At 32.7% G+C, this 22,589-nt stretch overlaps 1 protein-coding gene across 3 annotated transcripts; it reads left to right on the forward strand.

Annotated features, from left to right (window-relative positions):
• The first annotated feature begins 3,077 nt into the window (after positions 1 to 3,077).
• On the forward strand, positions 3,078 to 20,943 carry LOC112682217 (homeobox protein 5-like). 3 transcript variants are annotated; one of them, XM_025552735.1, is made up of 6 exons: positions 3,078 to 3,367; positions 3,618 to 4,213; positions 5,236 to 5,697; positions 11,443 to 12,009; positions 16,088 to 16,647; positions 20,377 to 20,943. In XM_025552735.1, exons 2-6 carry the CDS (start codon positions 3,676 to 3,678, stop codon positions 20,863 to 20,865), a joined length of 2,616 nt encoding a protein of 871 aa, XP_025408520.1. In that variant the 5' UTR covers positions 3,078 to 3,367; positions 3,618 to 3,675; the 3' UTR covers positions 20,866 to 20,943. The 3 variants fall into 3 exon arrangements, with proteins under 3 accessions (XP_025408520.1, XP_025408529.1, XP_025408536.1); XM_025552744.1 differs by having other exon boundaries at positions 3,078 to 3,301; XM_025552751.1 differs by lacking the exon at positions 3,078 to 3,367 and adding an exon at positions 3,419 to 3,552.
• The last annotated feature ends 1,646 nt before the right edge of the window (positions 20,944 to 22,589 follow it).

The following is a 22,589-nucleotide window of genomic DNA, read 5'->3' on the forward strand; positions in this document are numbered from 1 at the left end:
ATATAACAAAGGTATGGGTGGTGTTGACTTGATGGATCAAAACAAAAGTATATTATGAAATTGATCGTAAGTCTAAGTTAAAATACTATCTTTGTATATTTTTTGATATTTTTGATTTGGGAATAAATAATGCATTTAATGCATTTATTGTGTACTCGAAAATTGTAACACAATTACAAAATACCCAAGAAATGTCCTTATCTCTTTTAAAGTATAGAGCTAAATTAGCTTAACTACTACTTAATAAATTTATTAGTCGCCGAAGAGTTTACGAGTCTCAGAAACTTGGTTCACGTGGTCAATGTAAATATAAACGTACAACGCCAGTTCAAGCATTGCAAAAAGTTGAAATCCGAAAAAGATATAAAATATAATATATACAGCCAAAGGAATTTATAGTGGGACAAACACAGTATGCACAACTTGTAATATTCCATTGTGTTTTACAAATAATAAAAACTGTTTTACTACCTATTCACTACACATAAATTTTAAAAAATAAGTAAAAATGTAATTTTTTCTAGAATGGTATATTATTTTTAATTTTTATTAGATTTTTATTTATAATTAAGACCTAATTTTTTAAATTCAAAATTTAATGCTATTTATATTTATTATAATATTTAATTTAAATATGTTAAGAAAAAAAGTTTTTAAAATTGTTCTGATATTTGATATTTGTTACAAAATATAACCTTTGTGGACGATATGCACACATATGTGCCATGAAATATATAATAAATGATTTGTTCTAAAAATAAACCAAAATGTTTTTTTGTATAATTTAAGTATTTTTTTATATAAATTATAACTCAATTTGACGATTAGGGGCAGCATTAAGTTTTTGTCTTCAAAGGGTTAATTATGTTATAATATGCAATAAGAAAACATTGTAAAAAAATTATTACTAAAAAACGTTATTGATAATTGATAATTAGAGAACGAATTTTAATTTAGTACAAAATTAAAAATATTAAAATATACATTTGTTTATTAATTTGTAAATATTTAATTCATAAAAACGTAACATCGTAAAATACTAAAATAAAAACGGAAATTCTACAATAATACTGATAACGTATGTTTATTTATAAAATATTCAAAAATATTGAATTATTCTAAAATATTTAAAAATATTTAAAATAAAATTAGCATGAGCTTATTTAAAATTAAATGAAACGTACACATATGTCATCAATTTTCCAATGTTAAGACTACATAAAAATATTTATTTAAATATTAAGTAAGAATATACTCGTAGATATATAGTTTAAATGATATATAAATATAATATTAATGTAAATATTTTGTCAAATTTGGCAAAACACACTGCAGAGAGTCTGTTATTATTTATAAGAGTATTAAGAGTATTAAGAGCTCACTATTATTTCCCTTTCCCATACAGCATTGCTCTAAACACAACTTTAAACATTTATAATTTTAATGTTTATGGATGTTATGGCAAGTTATACTCGGCAACAGTTTTAAATTAAAACGGGTAGTTGATTAATGGTAATCAAATGTTAGTTAAATAAGATTACATTTTTATATTTCAAGTTACAGAGGGGTGCACGTTGAAAAATATGAAAAAATATAATCGAGTATTTTGAAAATCGAATGTGAAAACAACGCGATAAATATACCGCTATGTGTGTACATCATATTACTGTATGCACTGTGCACGTTATGTTGCTATATAGTTATATAATTAAAGCATAAGTGTTATATATTTATATATGTATACATACAGATTAACTATAAATGTACAGAGTGTGCACGGTCAAACCTAACATTGTCTACGTGATGTGTAAGATAAATACATCGTTGAACCCGTGAGAGATCAATAACCATTGATTTCGCATTCACTACGTAATGATTATTATCACCATTCGATACAATAACATTATATTACTGTATTATACGCATGGTAAACTGAAGTGCGTATATATACGTATAAACGTATTGCCGTTACGCGCACGCACTACTGCTCTTTTTCCCGTACCCTCTGCTTCCTACCCTTCTCGCCGATTTACTGTCGTTTATCGGTTTTTCCCCTACCACCGCTCTCTTTTCCGTGCTACGTCAAAAACAGCAGCGTAATCTTCTATCCCCGTATATTCCTCGGTTTTCTATTTGAAATCTCTATTCTAATATCATAAATGCAATACAGCCGTATTTTTTTATTTATGTATACATGTTTTTTTTTGCTTTCATGTACGGGCTCCAATCCGCCGACAGCCAACAGTCGAGCTGACATTCTGATATTACTGATGGTGAATATAAGCACGACAGCGTAGTCGATTTGAATTTTTTCCACTCCGAACGGAATATTTTGCCGACGAAATTTTATTTTTTTTTACCGTTTCGCTCGTACAATATTTCCAACGCCTATTTTCCATTAATGTTCGCGCAGTGCTGTAAATAATATTTCGTTTACGGGTCTTATGACTACGATATCGGTTCGTGTACACGGTTTAAAAAACATAACATATCTGTTAACCGTCATATTGTATTATATTGGATACAACAATAATCGTTAAAATGTGTACTGAGTACACAAAAACGATTTCATTTCACACGATATTATGATCGCTGTGGTTCAAGTTTTAGCGTGATATCATAATACACACATAAACTAAGGAAGTGTTCTTTATTTTTTTTCTTTTCACTCCAAATCCTTAAATCGATTAGGTATCCTATATTTACACTCGGTCGTATTATCTCATTATTATTGTTAAAGGCCGTCGTTTTTTTTTTTTCTCTCTTGCTATTATCGTCGTTCGTTTTCCGTGGAAGGTTGTGCGACGAGGGGTAGCTAACTGCAACTCGGTGGAGGTAACCTGGGCGTGACGCCTGCTCCCTCGAGGCACGCCCACGGAAGCAGTAGCAGCAATGGCCGACCATACTCGACAATTATCGTCAGTACAGCATCCCTCATCTCTCTCTACCCACTGGCATTCGCTTCATCCCCTTCTTCTATTGCTCGAAAGGGAGCGCAGGAGTGAAACGATTGAGAGGAAAAACAATGATGGTGGTGGCCAAAAACATTAAGGCCGAGAGAAGACCACCGTCGTTTACCGCCAGTGTCATAATCAGTGCGAAATCAGCCGCCGTTGTTGTATTATCATCCATAACAATTTATATTGTCGTTGAGAATAACGAGAAAAATAATTTAAATAATTAAAACAATAACAATAAAATCGTCTTGTGTAATTAATAACTATGTGCTAAAAAGTTTACTGTTGGCAGATGTGCGCATAATAGTTTTACGGTGGTGCGAATGTGTGTTTATTATGTGACTGTAAGGACTATTGGATATATGTTTACATATAATGGGTATCACATGGGTGAAAAATAAAACTATAAGGTTTTTTCTATGTTGATATTATTATCATTATTATTATTTAAAATAATATACAATGTTGATTAATTAGCCACCCACTCTGTAATATATATATATATATACATACATTGTTTTATATATATATTATATTGTGAAATACGTGTGAAAATGTTGCGAAACAAAAGTATTGGCACGCGATTCTTACGGTGGTAACAACATTTTGTGATTTATTTGTGATTTAAATGTGTTAATTACTAAAATAAATTTAAAACAGTTTTCTGTAGATATATATTTCGTAACTACCGACTTTTGGTTTTTACAAAACGAATTCCATGGAGAATACAACGTCTAATGCATATACTGCTGGCAGTCGATCTCCGAACAAGAACAGCGAATTGAAGAATTCGGATAATATCGACGACTGTCAACTGCAACAGCATCAAAGGAGGCAAAGAACGGCCGGTGGTAATAATAGTCGATGGTGTACCAGCAGCGTGCGATCTCGTACCTCGACATCTTTTCTTATACACAATCTGCTTATATCCTGTGCCGACGACACTAGTGATGGGCCTACGAATACATCTCCGCCGTCGCTACCAATGGTCGAACAGGACAACGACAACGAAGAAACCAGCAGCAGTAGCAGTGAAAGCAGAAGTAGAAGTTGTAGCCCGCGAGATATGCCGTTATCATCTCCCGTAGTGAATTCCATAGACGGAAATGAGGATGTCAACGGGGTGTACAACAACGCAGGCAGCTACAGGATCAAGAGACGTAAATGTTCTATTCCATTCAGAAGAAGGACGACTAAGAAAAAAGACAGTATAAGTACTAATACGAGCGGTGACAGCGATGACGAAAAAATAGAAAGTAAGAGAATCATTAACATTCTTGAAATTGATACATAATTAATAAATTTATTTTTTACATACTTTTTACTGTTAGAATGTCCATTACCTAAAATTGAAACGACTCATAGATAACATAAACGGAATTCATATACATAGGTATCTTGTTTTTTAAATGTCAGTACAGTATTCATTTGTGTTGAAAAACATATTGGTGTTGTGAATATGTACTGATTTAAGAAATAAGTATTTTAATTTATTTTTAAAATTTAAACAGTACTTATTTTAACTATTAATTATTAAATACGAGAATAATAGTAAATTTATAATATAGGTATACTATAATTTTTTTATTTTTCTATTATTAATATTTAATTTTACGAAAGGTTTATTTCTTTTATGCTGGATACGTTAATTTGCCATTTAATTTAAAATGTAACGAATTTACGAACGAATAAATAGAAAATCTGTACAATATAAATATAATTGAGTGAATAGATCGGTCGATTATTACAAATCTTCGAGATTCTATTTCGGTCACATGTCTGAATCACTACTTGCTATACAATGTTAGTGTAATAAAATATAAGTCTGTTTTAATGAATTCTACGACGAACATAATTTATAATGGAATTAATTAATTATTTTTTTGAATTAAACCCTATTGTACCAAAGGGTGGTGGACGATTCGGGTTTATGAAAATATTGCAGTGGAACTGAAACAATTTTTCCGAGTAAAAATTACTCAATCGTTCACGTCATCATGAATTTCATTCGACAAAACACGGATTAATATCATTATTACCACACCAGTAGGACAACGGTTTCATTTTTTATTTATATTTTATATATATATATATATTTTTTTTTTATCGAAACAATTTAATCGTTTCAATATCCCACTCCGCCTACGAAACCATTTGTATCTCCGTACACTTGTGTTCGTATTACTATATGCACACGTTTCAATGTTCCCAAACGTATGTAATTGGTGTACCGTTCAATCACCGGCCAATCAATGTATTATCAACCCGATGTTAACAGCCGATAAAGAATCACCGACGCCGGCGGTTACTGCGGCGGACGAGCCGCAAACGCAATCATCGGGCGCTCGACCACCTCCAATCTCGATGTACTTATCTGCCGCGATGAACCACCGGCACGTGCACCAGTCCGCGGCCCAGACGTCGACTCCTCCGACGGCCGTACCGACGTCGACCACGCCGGCGTCCTCGTTGAACTTCAGCGTGAACGCCATACTCAGCGGCGGAGCATGTTCCAACGGCCGGAGCAACAGCACCAGCAGCAACTGCAGCACCGGCAGCATAGGCAGCAACGGGTCGAGTGGCACTGGGTACAACGGAGGTAAGATCGTCGCCCACCAGCAGAACATCTTCGACACCGGCCAACAACAGCACAACCAACACTTGGCTTCCGCTGCTTTCCTGAGGATCACAGCGGCGGCCGCTGCCGCTTCCGCGTCGTCGTCGTCGTCGTCCGCGTCAGGTAAACGCAACTGCATTGCATATTTAACGAACACTATTATAAATATTTAAATACGCGCGCGCGTCGTTCACGCTGTATTTTCCACCGCACCGATGGCGGTCAAACCGATTTTTACTTTTAACTTCGGTGTGCACCATCATGTACAATACATCGGCCGACGGCTGATTTGTTCTTTGAGAAGTTGATTGCGCGAAAAACCGTTTTTGTATAATTCGTCATCGATTAACGACGGCGATAATTACGACTCGGCTTTTGGGAAGACATAAGCGATTTGTAAATATCCGGATCAGATTTCTTTCTTTTGTAGCATTGAAAAAAATCGAAAGTCATATTTTAATTCTTCGCATTGACCATTAAAAATATATACATATATATTGTCCGTGCGAAACAAAATAATGAGTTGAAGCGACAATGGTGTCTATTTATATGATAATAATAATTGTTCCATAGTTGTAGGCAATTTTCTCGTTCACGTACATTCGTTATGGATAAAAATGTTAGTTTTTTTTTTTTTTATAATTTTTAAGGAGGAATACAGCACTTGTACTCCACTTCCTCTACAAATCTTTATAACTGTGCGGTGTGTGCATCAAGTAGTAAAATAAATAATTTATAAAAGTATATTGTGAATAAAACGATTTTCTACACCTAGGAAGTAGATGCCCGATATTTCGGTCATTATACGGTACAGGTACATTATTAGTTACTTATTACGTATATCATGTTGGATTGTAAAAATGATTTGGAGCAGTGCTAGGTTTATTGAAAGATTGTTTAAAGTAATTAGTCTATTACTGTTTTTCGTTTACTATATTTATCGTGGCAGTTAATTTTGTTATTTATAAACATTTTGATTGAAAATTGAAGTTTTTAGAGAACAATTTGTATTTGAATCTGTAAAGGTATCACATGAAAGTTTATTGCGTGTTTTTACAGCTCTAATTGCATCTAACGTTTCCATAAAAAAATCATTTTTCATCTCAAAACCAATATAAATGGCTATTGTGTGGCAATCAGAATTTAAAATTATAATAAAACACTCGGGAGACGCTTTAAAACCACCCGCGTTCGACCGTTTGGCCACACCTGCAGCGCTATAGAAAATCCGGAATAACAATGATAATAGTAATAACTGTATAGCCGTCGACGCCGATTAAATGCGAGAACAATAAGAATTGGAATTTTTGCCAGGGAACAAAGGCACGTAGAATATTATGGACGAGCATAATTAGTGTAGATTACAAAAAAAAAAAAAATATATATAAGAACAAAAATATTAATACGCGCATGATGTATTTAACGGCTCTGAACTTTATATTTTGGCAGGAGAGATAAATAAATATAGTAAATTGTTAGGTTATTCACACATCTTATACAATAATGTTTAATGGCATCATTTTTCACATAGTATAAATATATGATAAAGGCATGACGCTATAATATTGAAGTATATTATTATTATTATGGTGATAGTGGGTGGGGCTGCCATTCGATCTTCTCCTTTTTTCCTTTGCTATAACTTTCATTTTTTTCTTATATCCTAAACGGGTATAAAGTGGCGCGTTGTGAAATTTATAGCACTCGCCGTTTAGTGCTGTCATCCACAGCCCTTTTCACACATTTATCTCTTTACATACATAAAATTTCTTATTACGACAACTGTAACATAATTATTATGACTTACCTTTTATTATTATTAATATAAATATTATTATGGCAACGCGCCTTTAATCTTACCACAAAATAACCAGATTTTATGTTTACGCGTGTGAATAAAATGGACACGCCGTATTAAAAATAAACAGTTACTAGTAACTTTAGTAATACGTATTATTTTTTATTCTCTCTTTGGTTGTGTATAATGTCTATATTATTACGTTTGTTTTCGAGCATCTTCGATGTACATACATGGATTTGATATAAACGGTTTTTAGCCATCGATACATGTAGGTAAACACTCATGCACGTCTAACACTCCTCTGTTTACTCGAACTTATAGATATACAATTTCATGCTGTATAATCGATTAGGAGGTATCTCACTAAATCATATTATAACATTATAACAACAAACACAGCTGGAATGCCGCTATATGTCAAAGCTCTTTAAGTACTGATAGCTACGAATAACAGTAACATAAAACTGCGTACAAAATGTTTGAACTACAATTTAACTAAATGACTATATGCAGTATTATTAGTGAACCGTATTGAGTTACACAGGAACGACACGAAACACCGATCTCTAGAAAGTAAATATTATAAAAATGAAATATAATCTACAAGAGTTTTTATCAATGGAGCACAATGCGTATACAAACGATATACATTATTTTTGTGCATTGTTCTTTTAGCCTAGCCGAATTATCGAATAAAGTACTCAAGTTCTATGAGTATTGAAATAAAATTAAAAAACTTAAAATACCTTTATAATAACGTTGTGCAGGTATATTGTATGAATATATACATTTATATAAGCTATATAAATGTACACTTAAATATTAATTTCCAACACGACTGCACGAATACTATTGCTAATATAGATTGTTTTATTTGAAGTAATGTTCTCAGACGATTTGAGTTTATTAATGTTTCAACTATAAACGCGGCAATCGCTTTGGATATAAAATATATAAGGCGTTTTAAATAAACTTATCCCATTCTCTTAAATTTGTATTGGATATAAAAGTTAGAATTATTGTAATTTTTAATACCATTTTCACATTTTCTACGCCTTCCTTTTATATTATTTTTTAAGAGTTAATTAGTTTTAAGTTCACCTAACTCTGGAAAATCTTACCTTTTTAAATAATTGTCTCGAAATCATAATGATTGCTTTCGATTTTCGTTCACATGGAACAAAATATTATATTAATTTTCACTACTTTATATTAATACAGTGAACAAATAATCTACAAATAATAAATTATAAAATAGACAAGAATAAAACAACGATGGTTGATAAGTTAATAATAGTTAACAATAGTAACTGGTGTACATACATGTATTGTAAATATAAAATTTCATATCTACAAAATTTGTCTACATTTGTACAGATATTCGTAATGTGTGATTAATTAATTAATCTATTACACTTCAATAATGTAGTCTTACAAGTAACAATATTGAATATACTAGTATTAAACTCAATATAATAGTATTCACTGACTAATCATCAGATTTTGAAGAATTAATTGCTTCAAAATAATACCTTCATTACGCCACTGCCTAGATGTTTTCCAACACAAAAGTATTTAATGGTAAAATTGTAAAAGTTACACAAAAAAATCAAAACACTTAGTCTTAGCTAATTTAACATTTCCTTTGTACACATTTACATTTAAAATTAGTTTTTCAATAATAAGAACATTTTTTTTTTTTGGCTATCTAATAGTTTTTTGTACATCACGAGCCTTGTAAAATCGCACTTTAAATTAGGTATCGTACCCTCTACTTGAAAATGTTTTGTTCAGTGATTAGAATTATTAAATAATTAGATCTCTTTATCTTAGGTATGAAACAGTGAAAACGTTTACCAGTTTATCTATTGCAGTTTGTTCACAAAATACAATTGTAATCTGGCTTTACAGTTACAGCGTGTGGTATTTAATTTAATCGTGATGTCGGAGCCATAAGTTCAAAGAGTTTTAAAGGTACCCATGTTTGTTTTCATCGTTTTGTATCCTTTATTTATCTTCTAACTAGTATTTCATCACAAAAGAATTTCTTTTGACTATATATATACTAAGTTACTTTACCTATCACGTAAAAGCATATACAAATTTCCCCGTAATGTCATCACCATTCTATTGTATGGCATGTTCATAAAAAAAACATCGACCGATTTCATATTAGTAAAACAATTTTTTGAGGAACTACATATTTCTTATTCTTGCGATCGTTGTACAATTGGTACTTTTGGAGTATTTCATTAATATCGATAAGACTGAGCAGTGGCGTATTTACGGGGGGGGGGGGGCCAGGGGTACTGGACCCCCCCAGAACCTCTCAAAAAAATAAAAAATTAACAACAATTCTTACATATTTGCAGAATTGGGTATGTTAAACATTCACAGGGAAGTTAAAATTACTGTTGATGAAGTGATAGAGGAGTTGGCCAAAAAATCGAGACAACTGGAATTTATCTTATAACAAAACTTTGTAATATATAATGCTAAATACAATATATAGGTACATATATATAATATTACATAAGACTATACGATTATTACATTATATATTTAGTTCAACTTCCTCCAAAAACTGCATATGGACGTAACTATTACAATATAATACATAGTTTATATTAATTATGTATAAACTGTGGACCCCCCCTCCCCAGAAAAAATTTAAAATACGCCACTGAGACTGAGAATCGTTTAAAATAGATTAAATTACAACGGTTTAATAGAAGCCATATTAAATACTCATTGTGTAATCTAAAAAAATTAAGAGAATGTTTTACTACTCGGTGTAGCTAAAAAGATTGTCCATCTCAAATATATTGTACCAGTACCTTGTTTATACTATGTAAATACAAGGTCATCTATAAAAAAAAAGATTAAAAATAAAAGTAAATAAGCTCTCGTTCATTCAACTTTAACTAGGTAATATAATTGATTTTATAATAAGCAGTTAGGTTTAGTTGTTAAAATTGGAAGCGGCTACGTGGATGTAGCCACTAGGTATTAATGTAATCTCTTGCATTAACATGATAAAAATAGTTTTTCAATTATTTATTTTATTATTTATGAATTTATTGTTATTAACAATATAATTTAAGTTAATCGTTGTTTATTTTGTTGAAACCCTGTTTTTATAAAAATTGAATACAAACAATTACAAAGGTGCTGAGTGATTGCGTCCTCGTAGCCGTTACCAATTTTCACAATCTTATGGCGTACCTATATAATACGAAATCAGTAGTATAACCAATACAAACAACATTAACTACACTGATTGAATACATCGAGTCTGAAACACTCGATCATTTAAAGTTTGCATAATTTTGCATTAATGATTATCAAGGGAAATAATTGTATTTGGTACGATTCCGCTTTCTATTATTAATACTAAATGAATATTGAATGACATACATTCACAAAGGGTATTATAAAGTTTAAATTATTATTGAAATATTATGTATTGGTATGTCACGCCATAACAAGAGATTAATAAACATTCAAAACCAATTCCGAGATTGTCGGGCAAGAAGATTGAATGATTTTAATCCCTTTTGCGCGATTAATTTAAAACTGATAATAATGTGAAAAACTCGTCATATTAGTGTACATTCGTATACTCGAATCTAGTGATCGGATCAATATTACCAAATGCGTTGGCCGAAAATTTTTCTAGACATAATATTCGTGTGATACCATATTATTTTCTAATAAATTATCAGATCTTATGAGGGCTGCGAGCATAGTTTATTGCTAAATCCGCATAAATTATAATTATAATGTATCACGCGAAAAATCTAAATAATTTATATGGATATTGTGTTTAAATTAAATAACTGATTCGCTTGATCTGGCTATTTTTTACTTGAACGTGGACAGAAATGGACTGTTGACATCGCGACCGTTGTGACTACATTATAATAGGTAATAATCTGGGGCAGTAGATATGCTTGTCCCAGGCCCCGTTTGCTATAAAGACGTTCTTAAATTCATGAAAAATCAATATAAAAATACGATATAATGTCTGTTATAACTTATAACTTTTTTGTTATGAATACAATTAGGTCCCATGTTCTACCATCATCACCATCTCGCTTCCGTCGCCGCCGCCGCAGCCGCCGCTCATCACCATCATAGTCATCACCACCAAAACCATCAGTTGCATCAAAACAGAGTGCACGGGGTCACCACGCCGTCTCCGCCGCCGCTGTCGCTGCCGTCTCGTCTGCAACCGGCCACGTCGATCACTCCGCCTGCCACCGCTTCTTCCGCGGCGGCCTACCTGACGGACACCACGAGCACAGCTACCACGTCCTGCCGGCAACAGACCCCGCGAACAATCGCCAAACCGATCGCGCGCCGACCGGCCAATGCCGCCGTGAACCCGAATGCCACCAACGGGAATCTCCACAACTCCACGCTGCTGGCGCTGGCGGCCGCCGCGGCCGCGGCCACTGCGAGCCCGTCGTCCAACCGACCGTCCAGCGACGGTGGCAGCGGCGGCGCGGGCATCGCTAACGGTGCCGCCGTCGACGGAGGCAGCGGAGGCGGCGGTAGCGGCGGTCCTATCGCGTGTAACTCTCCCGCTCTGGCGAACTCGGCCGCCGTTTCGTCTTCGTCCGCGACACCCGGTAATTAATATTTTTCTTACACGTAACGCTATTAGAGATTAATCACGTTCGCCGTGTGACCTCCTAGCCGCGTGGTGCTGTGCACACAGTGCATACGATATTGTTTAAAGCGCTGCTGTTATTACCCGAACAACATCAGGCCGTGAAATGATTAATTACTTAAATTTTGTTTAAAGCAATTTGTAATCTTCATCGTGAACGGTGCTGGTTCATTATGTAGTAATAAATGGTCGTCGTACGGAAATAATAGCCGCGTCAGTGTATTAGCAGTAGAAGTATTTAGTAACGCGTAAAGATGATCGTAGTAGTAGTAGTAGTAGTAGTAGTAGTAGTAGTAGTAGTAGTAGTAGTAGTAGTGGTAATATAGCGTAAGTGCAGAAAGTTTGTTGTTTTCTGATTAGTTCGTCAGAGGTGTACTAATTATAAATATATAAACATACTTAAGCGTACTCGTATATTAGTGTGTGCGCGTGTAAAAACATGTTATTTGCCGGTGACCCGGAAGAGATTTCCTCCGTTTTAGTAACAACGGCAAAAAACTCGGATAATAATTAATTATAAAATAATCGCGTTAGCGTCCAACTTTGAGAGCAACGGTACGTCGTCAGCGGAGGGAGAAACGCTGTTATCGTCGAATCTACGAAATTGTGTTTAATAAAAGTAATAAAAATCTGTTTAACCTTAATGGGATTTCGCTGTGAGTTTAATTTAACGCATAAGAGGATATAAATATCGAGATCAATAGAAAAATAAAAATAAATAAACCAATAAACTTATAGTTTTCTTTCCCCCTAACTCGAAAACAATCGTTTTAGTTTTATCGTGAATTTCAACGCTCTCGTGAACGTTTGTCTGTCTAGAAAATATTCTTCCTCTTTCTTCGCTAGAAATCGCTGAAAAATTATGGGTATATCAATCATAATTATTTCGCATGTTTATTTACCTATTAATTTCATTTTACCTTTTTTCCTCCCGAGTGGACAGATGGGTTTGGTCTCAACGTGTCCACGTCAAGCGGAATCCACTGCATCATGATTACTACACAAGGCGTATTTTAATCTAATATATTTTTACGTAAAGCGTATTGAACCGCGACTTAGCGTGTGTACAGATATAAATATACATACGAGTATATTTCTATTATACTTGTGCGATTGTTATTATCAACTTTGAGAATCCGTAAATCAAAAGCAGACTATAGCGATATGTGACACGATCATGCGAGGATATTGTGTTTTTGACGAATGATATCGCCGCGTTAGAACGGATCGTTAAATGCATTCGCGTGCGTCGTAAACACAAACTTGCGTATCCAGAAAGTATAATGCGCGTGACTGCGGACGACGACGACGACGACGACGCCGAACGACACGTGCCGCACCGACGTCTATTCGACTGAAATGTCATCGGCAGCATATGCAGCGGTGGTGATATTATATTCATACATTGTCGTTATTGTTATTACGATTTTACGTGGCTTCAAATAACCGCCGAATCGGAAATCGCCCCCTCTCCCTCTTAATTCGGTAGGTGGGTGGGCGATTGATCGATACTCGATGGTCAATTTTCAGTCATAACAATAAGTACATCAATACACTTATGTTACTTAATTTATATAACGCAAGCGCAGCGACCGATTTTTTTTTTTTCATAGGTGGTTATTGAATACTTTTGTTTTGCCCCCTCCCCGTTCCTCCATAATTAGTTTGCGCTAGTTTGCGCCTCTGCCGCCGATGTTTGTCGTATGAGCGGAAGAACAACAAAAGAAACTCCGGACACCAAAGCCGTAACTAGAGTGAGGCGAGCGAGGCATTTGACTTGGTCGCCTGAAGTTTGGGGGGGGGGGGGCGCAAAAATATTGAAAAATTAACTTATTTTAAGAAATGTTATTTCTTGTTTTGCTAGAAAACTAGTTACAATTTTTTAGATTTTTCTGAATCGTATTATACAAATTAAAAGCTTTGAGTGTGACAACACTAAAACCTAGGGGACGCATTGCTTCAGTTCTGCCTCGGGATAAAAAATGGCTCGGTACGGCTCTGCCGAACACCGATAGTGCATACGTGTTACTCGCCTAATACTGTTATTGTATCATAAATTGTTGCGATGATATTGTACTTGATTTATTATCATTAGCGCATGAATGACAAAGATTATCAAAATAAACCCTCATTTGTAAAATGACTTATTGTGATCAAATGTATTGTTGATGGGAATTAAAAAAATTTTAAAAAACAAAAAACAAAAATCGATAAAGTTAAAACAAGATTTCGTGGTATGGTTATGATAATAATAATAAGAATAATAATAATGTACAAGAGAGTAATAAATACAAGAGAAGAATTCGTGAAGAATGAAAAATGAACAAAAAGAAAAAAATAAAATAAGAAAAATATATTTTATAGAATGCGCGAACAAGAGAAATAACCAACTTCGCCCTGCACCATACATCCATCCACCCCCACAGTGCAGTGTAATCGAGTGCTGTGATTTCGCCACTCACCCTCTTATACCATCCGCGCACCGTCGTTGTTCTAATACACTTCTCTTCCTCCGACCGAACTCGTTTGCTGCCGCCCCCGTCGCCAATCCCTGGGCGAACCTGTCAAACGCACGCGCTACACGCTACCCTCGGCAGCACAACTACCCTTGTTCCTCTTCCACTTCCCCCCACCGTTTCTCTTTTCCACTCACTTATTATAATATATTTAATAATCCAATGCGGCCGCAAAAAAGGGACCCTTCCACGTATTCTTCTTACTATTGAAGTCAGTTGCACACACTGTCCACCGATTAGTGTTGTGTTGTCGTTATTAGCGTCTGTTGCACCGGATTTCATTCTGTTCTGATATGTATATATATATATTATACACTGCGTCAGTCCCCTCATTTTTTGTATAATAAAAATAATAATAAATAATTAAAAATTATCTTCTATGATGTATATAGCATAATATAACGCAGACGATTGCCACGCGGCAACATTTTGCAGAGCGTATTATAATACCATAGGTCCGTGACTAAAATGCGTATAACACTTGAGTTATTTTGAGGATAAAAATTATTATTATTATTATTATTATTGCAACACGTGCTGTTGGCGTCGCGAATATTGTCGCCCTGCTCTTTGCAACGTGGCGCTGAGCCGTTGACGCAACGCCGTAATAATCATAATAAGATGAGAAGGTAACAGCTGCGGTTGCTTATATTATTATTAACACCGTCAATGTGGTTATTTATTATTTATTTATACTTGAAACGAACATGGTATTATTTTAGAAAATTTACCGGTGCACTCGTGGTTTGTTGCATCCATCCCTCTCCTCAAAAGTTGTTTACCATAAGTGTCCGAAGTATGATTAATAAAATTTTTTTTTTCGATTTTCACTATTGATGTTTCAAAATATATAAATGCTGTTTGATTCTGCTAAAATAAAAAACTCAAACCTCGATTTATTTTTTTTAGCAAACAAATTTAATAATAAAACAATTTATTTGTTTGTTGAACATTGATTGACATGAAAATTAATTAATGCAATATAACCCTTGAGCGTTTATTAATTAGACTGTAACGTTATAACTTTTATTAAGTTGCATATTCTATTTTTATTTTTACACTGACTTCAATATTTAATTATAAAATCAATCGAGTTAAGATACATTATTTTAAATTGATACTTATGTCATTAGCAATTTAAAAATTAAATATTTTATTGACGTTAATGCAAATAATGATGTGTCGTTAATAATCACGGGTACCAAAATATACTACTCTACAAATTATCTTCAAAAGATAAAGATTTATTTTGATTTTGGGAATAAAATCATATTTCTTAATTTGAGATCGCAACGAAAGTTACAAATTAAATATGAATTTTTTTAATCAATAATCTGTTCTAAATTATACAAAGTTAAACAGAGGGTGCGAGAGCACGTGTGTGACACTCGCATAAAACATGATCATGTAAAATAGGTCAATAATTAATAATTTATACTTTAATTAACATATAGTCCGTCATACATACACACATATTATTCATTAATTATATTGTTTTGATTTGTTTTGTGAATATTTTAGGACCAGGTCGAACCAACGGCGCCGGAACGCACAGATTTCCTATTGTACACCCGTTATATAACTACCGTCATCACATGGCTCACCAGCATCCTCACTCTCATCACGAAATGCTCATGATGCAATCCAGATCAAACGGAGTCGGCGGAGTATCCAACTCGAACGGTTCGACGTCTTCGTCAATTGCCACGGTTCCACAGTCGCCTTTCTCATCCGCGGCCGTTTGGCCTTACGGAACAGGGCCCAGCGCGAATGGGGGTACGTCTGGAACTATGGCCGGAACATCACACCACCACAGGATCGCGCCGCTGCACCATCATCAGCATCACCCGTCAGCCACGACCATGTTGCTGATGAGCACCAACAACAACACGTTGAACGTGATGAACGGTGTGGTGGTTGGTGGGAACAACAGGGGCAAACCGCGGAGGGGTATGATGCGACGGGCCGTGTTCTCTGACGCGCAACGGAAGGGCTTGGAACGTCGGTTTCAGGTGCAAAAGTACATTAGCAAACCAGACAGAAAGCGACTGGCTGATAAGTTGTCGTTGAAAGATTCTCAGGTAATTTTAGACAAAATGGCTATTTTTTGTATTTTATACGATCGCATATAAATGTCCATATAGCGTAGAATAACAGTATAAAAAAACGAAATAGATGCCGTCATTTACAAAGGACACCTGCAATAGTGAAGTTTCTGTTTTTAATTTACAACAGTAGTCAAACTATTATCATAGTTTGGCACGATATCTTAAGCTATTATGTATTATCGAATAAAAATGAGAAATTTTTCCAAAACAAAATAATATAAGAAAACTGATGACGATGAATTTTCCCTTTTGTAATATATCTACTAGATATTGTTATTACTAATAACTAGGGCCCGTATTTCAATGCTAAGTGCATATTTTTTTGGTTGATCATACACAATGCTCTCTAAGAACATAATTCGTTTCATGTAACGAGAGTTTCAAAACTAAAAATTTTATTTTGCATTTTTTTTGCATATTTCGACGTTTTTTCATTATTAGAGCATTTTTAGTATTATTGGGTCATTTTATTTATTAATATTAGTATAATATTTTATTATACTAAAATTGTTATTGATAAATTAAATAAATTAACTAAACTGTGATATTTTTATCCTGATTGTAAAGATAATTTTATATTTTTTTCGATTTTAGTTTATTAAAGAATATTATTTAATTTACATGTTGTCCAGCAATAATCATTGTGGCATTATTTTCATTATGATATTAATCAAATATCTTTTGCAAAAATAATTCTATTATACTTGCATTAAATCTAATAAAATGGTAATTGTAACTATTGATTGACGGAGAATTAATAAAAGAATAAAATAAAATATAAATATTACAGTATAGTTATTTTTAAATTATATTTTTATGCATACAAAATATGATAATCTCAGAACTATTTTAGTTAAACGAGTTAAAAACAGATTGAAGCACGATCTGGTAACATATTAATAGATTTTTTTTTTTTGTTTTATTTAAAATTTAAAATGTATATGAAAATACACTATCCAAATTATTAATATAATAAATTGGCAGTCTTGTAATAAAAGAAAACTTTTCAGACGATTTCAGTTAATCTAAAATGATTATAATTTTATGTATACGTAGATATGAAACACATCCATATTCTTTGTTTGTTTAGATTTAAATTTATACTACTGTTGACTAAAAACTTCATTAATTACGGTAAACTCAATTATTATTATTATTAATATATATATATATATATATATATATTATAATTATAGTATTTTCTATAGTAATTATAATAAAAACATATTTATGAACACTTACAAATATACTAAAGAGTTAATTTTAAACTGTTGTAAAAGATAAAACGAATTTTCAAATAGTTTTGAAATGTTTATGTTATACCTACTGTAATCTTAAAAGTAAGAGTAAATACAATGATATAGGCAACCTGTATAATATGAAAAATTATAAATATTAAATAAAGCATAGTGAGTAGTTAATATTAATAATTAACACATGGTTAACTATTCAATTAACTCTTTGAAAAAGAAAATAGTATTTTTTATGTTTAATAAATCCAATTCTAACTGGTGATCTAATTTCATATCATCGGAAATCAATAATATGTTATTCATATTGTTCGTAAAATAAAAATGTGATGTACAAAGTTTGAGTGGGTCATAAAATTTAAGTTAAATAAAACTGTATGGTTATAAAATACTCAAATGATGTGTGTCAATTGTATGTTAGGTTTTATCGTGTTATCTCATTTTCCAACTAATAATATTCAAAATATATTTACTGAAATTTTCGCTGATCACTGTAATCGTATTTACAATTTGTATTCTTGACGAATATCTTTTATGTCCAACAAAAAGCTTTATAACATATTGGATGGTCGACTTTAACGGTTTTTAATTACCTATATTATAAGAATATAAAATTAGGTAAGATTTTATGGTATATTTTATTTTATGAATTCTCTCTTATAAATACTTAACGGGTTGATATCAAAGTTCGAATTTCCATATATATAAAATAAATTATTTTTGTCTGCCGTTTTATAAAAAAGTCAATAATTTTTTGCATGTAACTACAGTTATTCCAATCAAGCTTTGTTCACTTTAAAAATCAGTTTACGAATATTCAAAAACTTTCTTTCGAATTTCGAAAGTTAAACTGAAGTCTGAAAAGTTCAGTGGAAATTAGTATGTTAAGAAATTAATAATTAATAAATAATATGCATTTATTTGTTAACATATGTTCTAAAAGGTACTTGACATCAAATTATACGATAACGGACATAAATGTCTAAATATTTTCTTTTACATTATAAATTTAAAAATACGTAATTCATTTTAAAACTTTAACTTTTTCTAAAACAATATCTTGTAAAAATAATTATTATTACAACTATTTTATTACTTAAGTATACGCATTCATTCTATAATACACAGGTACCTACGCCTTTCTATATTATTTAAAATTATAGTGCTTACGTGGACGCAGTCGTAGACAACGTTGTAATCATTTGCATTTAACTTGATAAAAACAGATTTTTATGTATTAAAACAAAATAGAAAGCATACTATTTTTGAAATCCTGTTTTTATCAAACTGATTGTAAACGATTATAGCGATGTCTAGGGGCTGCGTCTATGTGGGCGTCATCCATTTAAACATTATGATGACCTATCTATATATTTTAATACGAATGGTATATTTAAAATTTATACCTTTTGTAACACTTAAAATTACAATAATAACATTGCACTATTCACCATGTGATGTTTTATTAATAGTTCGTAAAATGTAATCCTGGTAAACCGTTAAATAAATTACTTTTATATGGCCTAGAAAAGTGACTAAATGTGTTTTGAGTATTAAAAATTATTGATTACCTAATTAATTATTTATTGAAACATTTAATATTCAGGATAAATAACAAATAAAACAATATGGGCAAAAACTATATAAACATTTTGTAATCGTAAGTTCAGGAAAGAAAAGAGAGAACGAAAAATAATAAAGAATAAACATTAATTTTAAATAATGACAATTTAGAGATTCGATTAGTAATCATGTGAAAACAATATGAGGTTCTGGATTGAAATTTAGAACAATAAAAAAGGGAAATAACGTATTATTCCCAAGACGAAGATAGAGAAAAGAGACGGTTGAGTGTTTCGATATTTGGAGAGATGTTAATCCCTATATATAATCCAAGATGATTGAAATACTCGAAAGTTAAGTTAACCTAAACTCATAAGAAATTCAATTAAATATGAAGTGTTACACAAACGAATAGATTTGTTCAACAACTTTAAATGTTGGCTATCAAATTTAGACCTACTTAGTATGTCACTCGATTGATAGATTTTTTCGACTCACATGGTACTGTTTTTCTCTATAAGTGTATATGTATATATATTTGAAGGGATACGAGGAAAGACGACAACATCCAATATTCCTAAACTATTTAGTATTGTAGTTTCAAAGTTTCAGACCTCTGCCCTAACCTAGCTTTGGCCGTCATGGGTATAATTAAACTGTTATTATATCACTGAATATGATATTTTTTTCCCTAACTAATTTTACATATCGATCCGTTCTAAAACAAATGAAAAGATGATAAAATCATCAATTTTTTTTTTTTTAATTGATTATTATCGTTTTTCCCCGTAACCCCTCATTTATATGCGTGAGAGTATTTATTACGAATTGGATAAAACTTGATATAATAATGATGTTTATATTTTGATATTATTTGTGGTGACCATAGGTGAAAATATGGTTCCAAAACCGCCGAATGAAGTGGCGAAACACAAAGGAACGGGAACTACTAGCGGCCGGCACTGGTTGTCGTGAACAAACTTTACCAACGAAAAACAACCCGAATCCAGACTTGAGCGATGTGACCACTACGTCGACTTCTAACAATAACAACAATAACAACAACAACAACAACAACAACAACAACAACAACAATAGCAACAATAACAACAATAACAATACGTCTTCTTCGACGATGCAAATGGGCGGATGCACGCAGACCGCAGGAGCCGTGGTCGTGGCGTCGACACCTTCGAATGTAGCTAGTCAACACGAAAAGAAGAACGTTACTAACTGCAATAATAGCATGAAAAGCCACCAACATTTGCTCCAGCAGAAACAGATGCAGCAGAAAAAAATCAACGTAGCTGTGGATCAGATGTTGCTGAACAGAGGTGGCGGCGGACCTTTGGTCGCTAGGCAACAGCAAGTGTTGTAGTATTATAGCAGTATAATATATTATATGATATTGTAATTTTATGATTTTATATGTATACGCACTCACTCTATACATATACACATACTATATATACATCGTATACATCGTACACATCATTCACACACACACACACACACACACACACACACACACACACACACACACACACACACACACATACACCTGGATACGAAATTAAATTATTATGTACGTAACTATAAATTATATTTAATAATAATATTCGTAATTAAAATAATTATATTAATCATGATAACAATAATACGTGACATAATAATAAAATAAAATTCCCATTTAAACATAAAATTATTAATGTTTGAATGCTTTGTGCGATTACTAGCCCCAATAAACAGTAAAAATGTCAAAACTCGCAACGGTATATATGAAAAAAAAAAAAATTAATATATTGAATAAAGGGAAAAATTAATTATCGTATAGCATTATCAAATATATTTTCCATTTTTCCATAATGGACTACTATAATACGAATTTTTCTTTTCATTATTTGTACATATAATTTTTCTCTCTCTCTAAATCTCTATTATCGGATGAGTATATATATATTAAATTCGAATGGCGCACAGGAAAATATAAAAATAATGTTGTTGGGAAGTGAATACAAAGGGGCGGAAAAAATACTCAATAATATAATTTATATATATATATATATATATATATATATATATATATATATGTATGTATGTATAAAACGAGGCAAATAAAAACGACCGTCGAGTCAACTGACAAAATAAACGCAATAGAAAGAGGAAAAAACCCCGTCTCCTGCTCTGGAGAAAACATAATAGAGGTAAAAATTCCCTGTGTTTCTTCCTCCCTTCGTGCCATGGACATATATAATAATAATATGACAAAAACAGAAGTACCCGGGACTAGAGTATACATACATGCATACATACATACATACATACATATATAAAAAAATATCAAAATGGATAGAGAAAGAGAGAAAAAGAGAGGATTAATAGTAAGAGAGTTAATAATAATAATTCTCGAGCGTAATCGGCTGTCGTCATTTTCTCAAATCCTATTTACAAATAATGCCGCGTCCCATTCCACTCGACATATCGAACGAGCACCGCTCAGTCGTAGTACTCATTTTTTCTCGCAGTGGTGATGTACTGGGAAATATACAGGGAACGTTGTTCAAAGTCCGGGACAAGTATGATCGAGATTGCGCACAAAAACTCCGCCGCCGGAGTATCTATGGATCTCACGAGCAAAGTAGTCAAGGTGTCGGCATCATTGGGCGAAGTTTAACGAAATTACAACAGTGGCTGTGTCTGTTATAGCTGCGGTGTTAATACTACTTCTATGAGTGTAACATAAATATACATTGAGATATATTATTTTTACATATATATATATATATACTAATATACATAGTGTGGTGTACAGCCAGTGGGTACGTGGTAAGCGATTGCGCGAAAAGAATACGACGGAGAAAGAAGTGTGGAATAAAGGACAGGTATAAAGAAAAATTCCGAAAAGTAGGTGTGTGCACCGAGAAGGGAATTAATAATGGCGGCCATAATGCAAAAAAAATAAAAAAATAAAAGTTCAAACGGCGCGATAATAGCGAGTATATACATGTATAATATTATACAGCTATACAGAATAATGCGGTGTATGTATACGGTGCCGCCGCAGAAGGTAGTATAAATGATAAATAAATGGAATGGAGCTGG

The sequence above is a fragment of the Sipha flava genome, unplaced genomic scaffold (assembly GCF_003268045.1).
Source record: "Sipha flava isolate LNK unplaced genomic scaffold, YSA_version1 103_pilon_pilon, whole genome shotgun sequence".
NCBI lineage: Eukaryota > Metazoa > Arthropoda > Insecta > Hemiptera > Aphididae > Sipha > Sipha flava.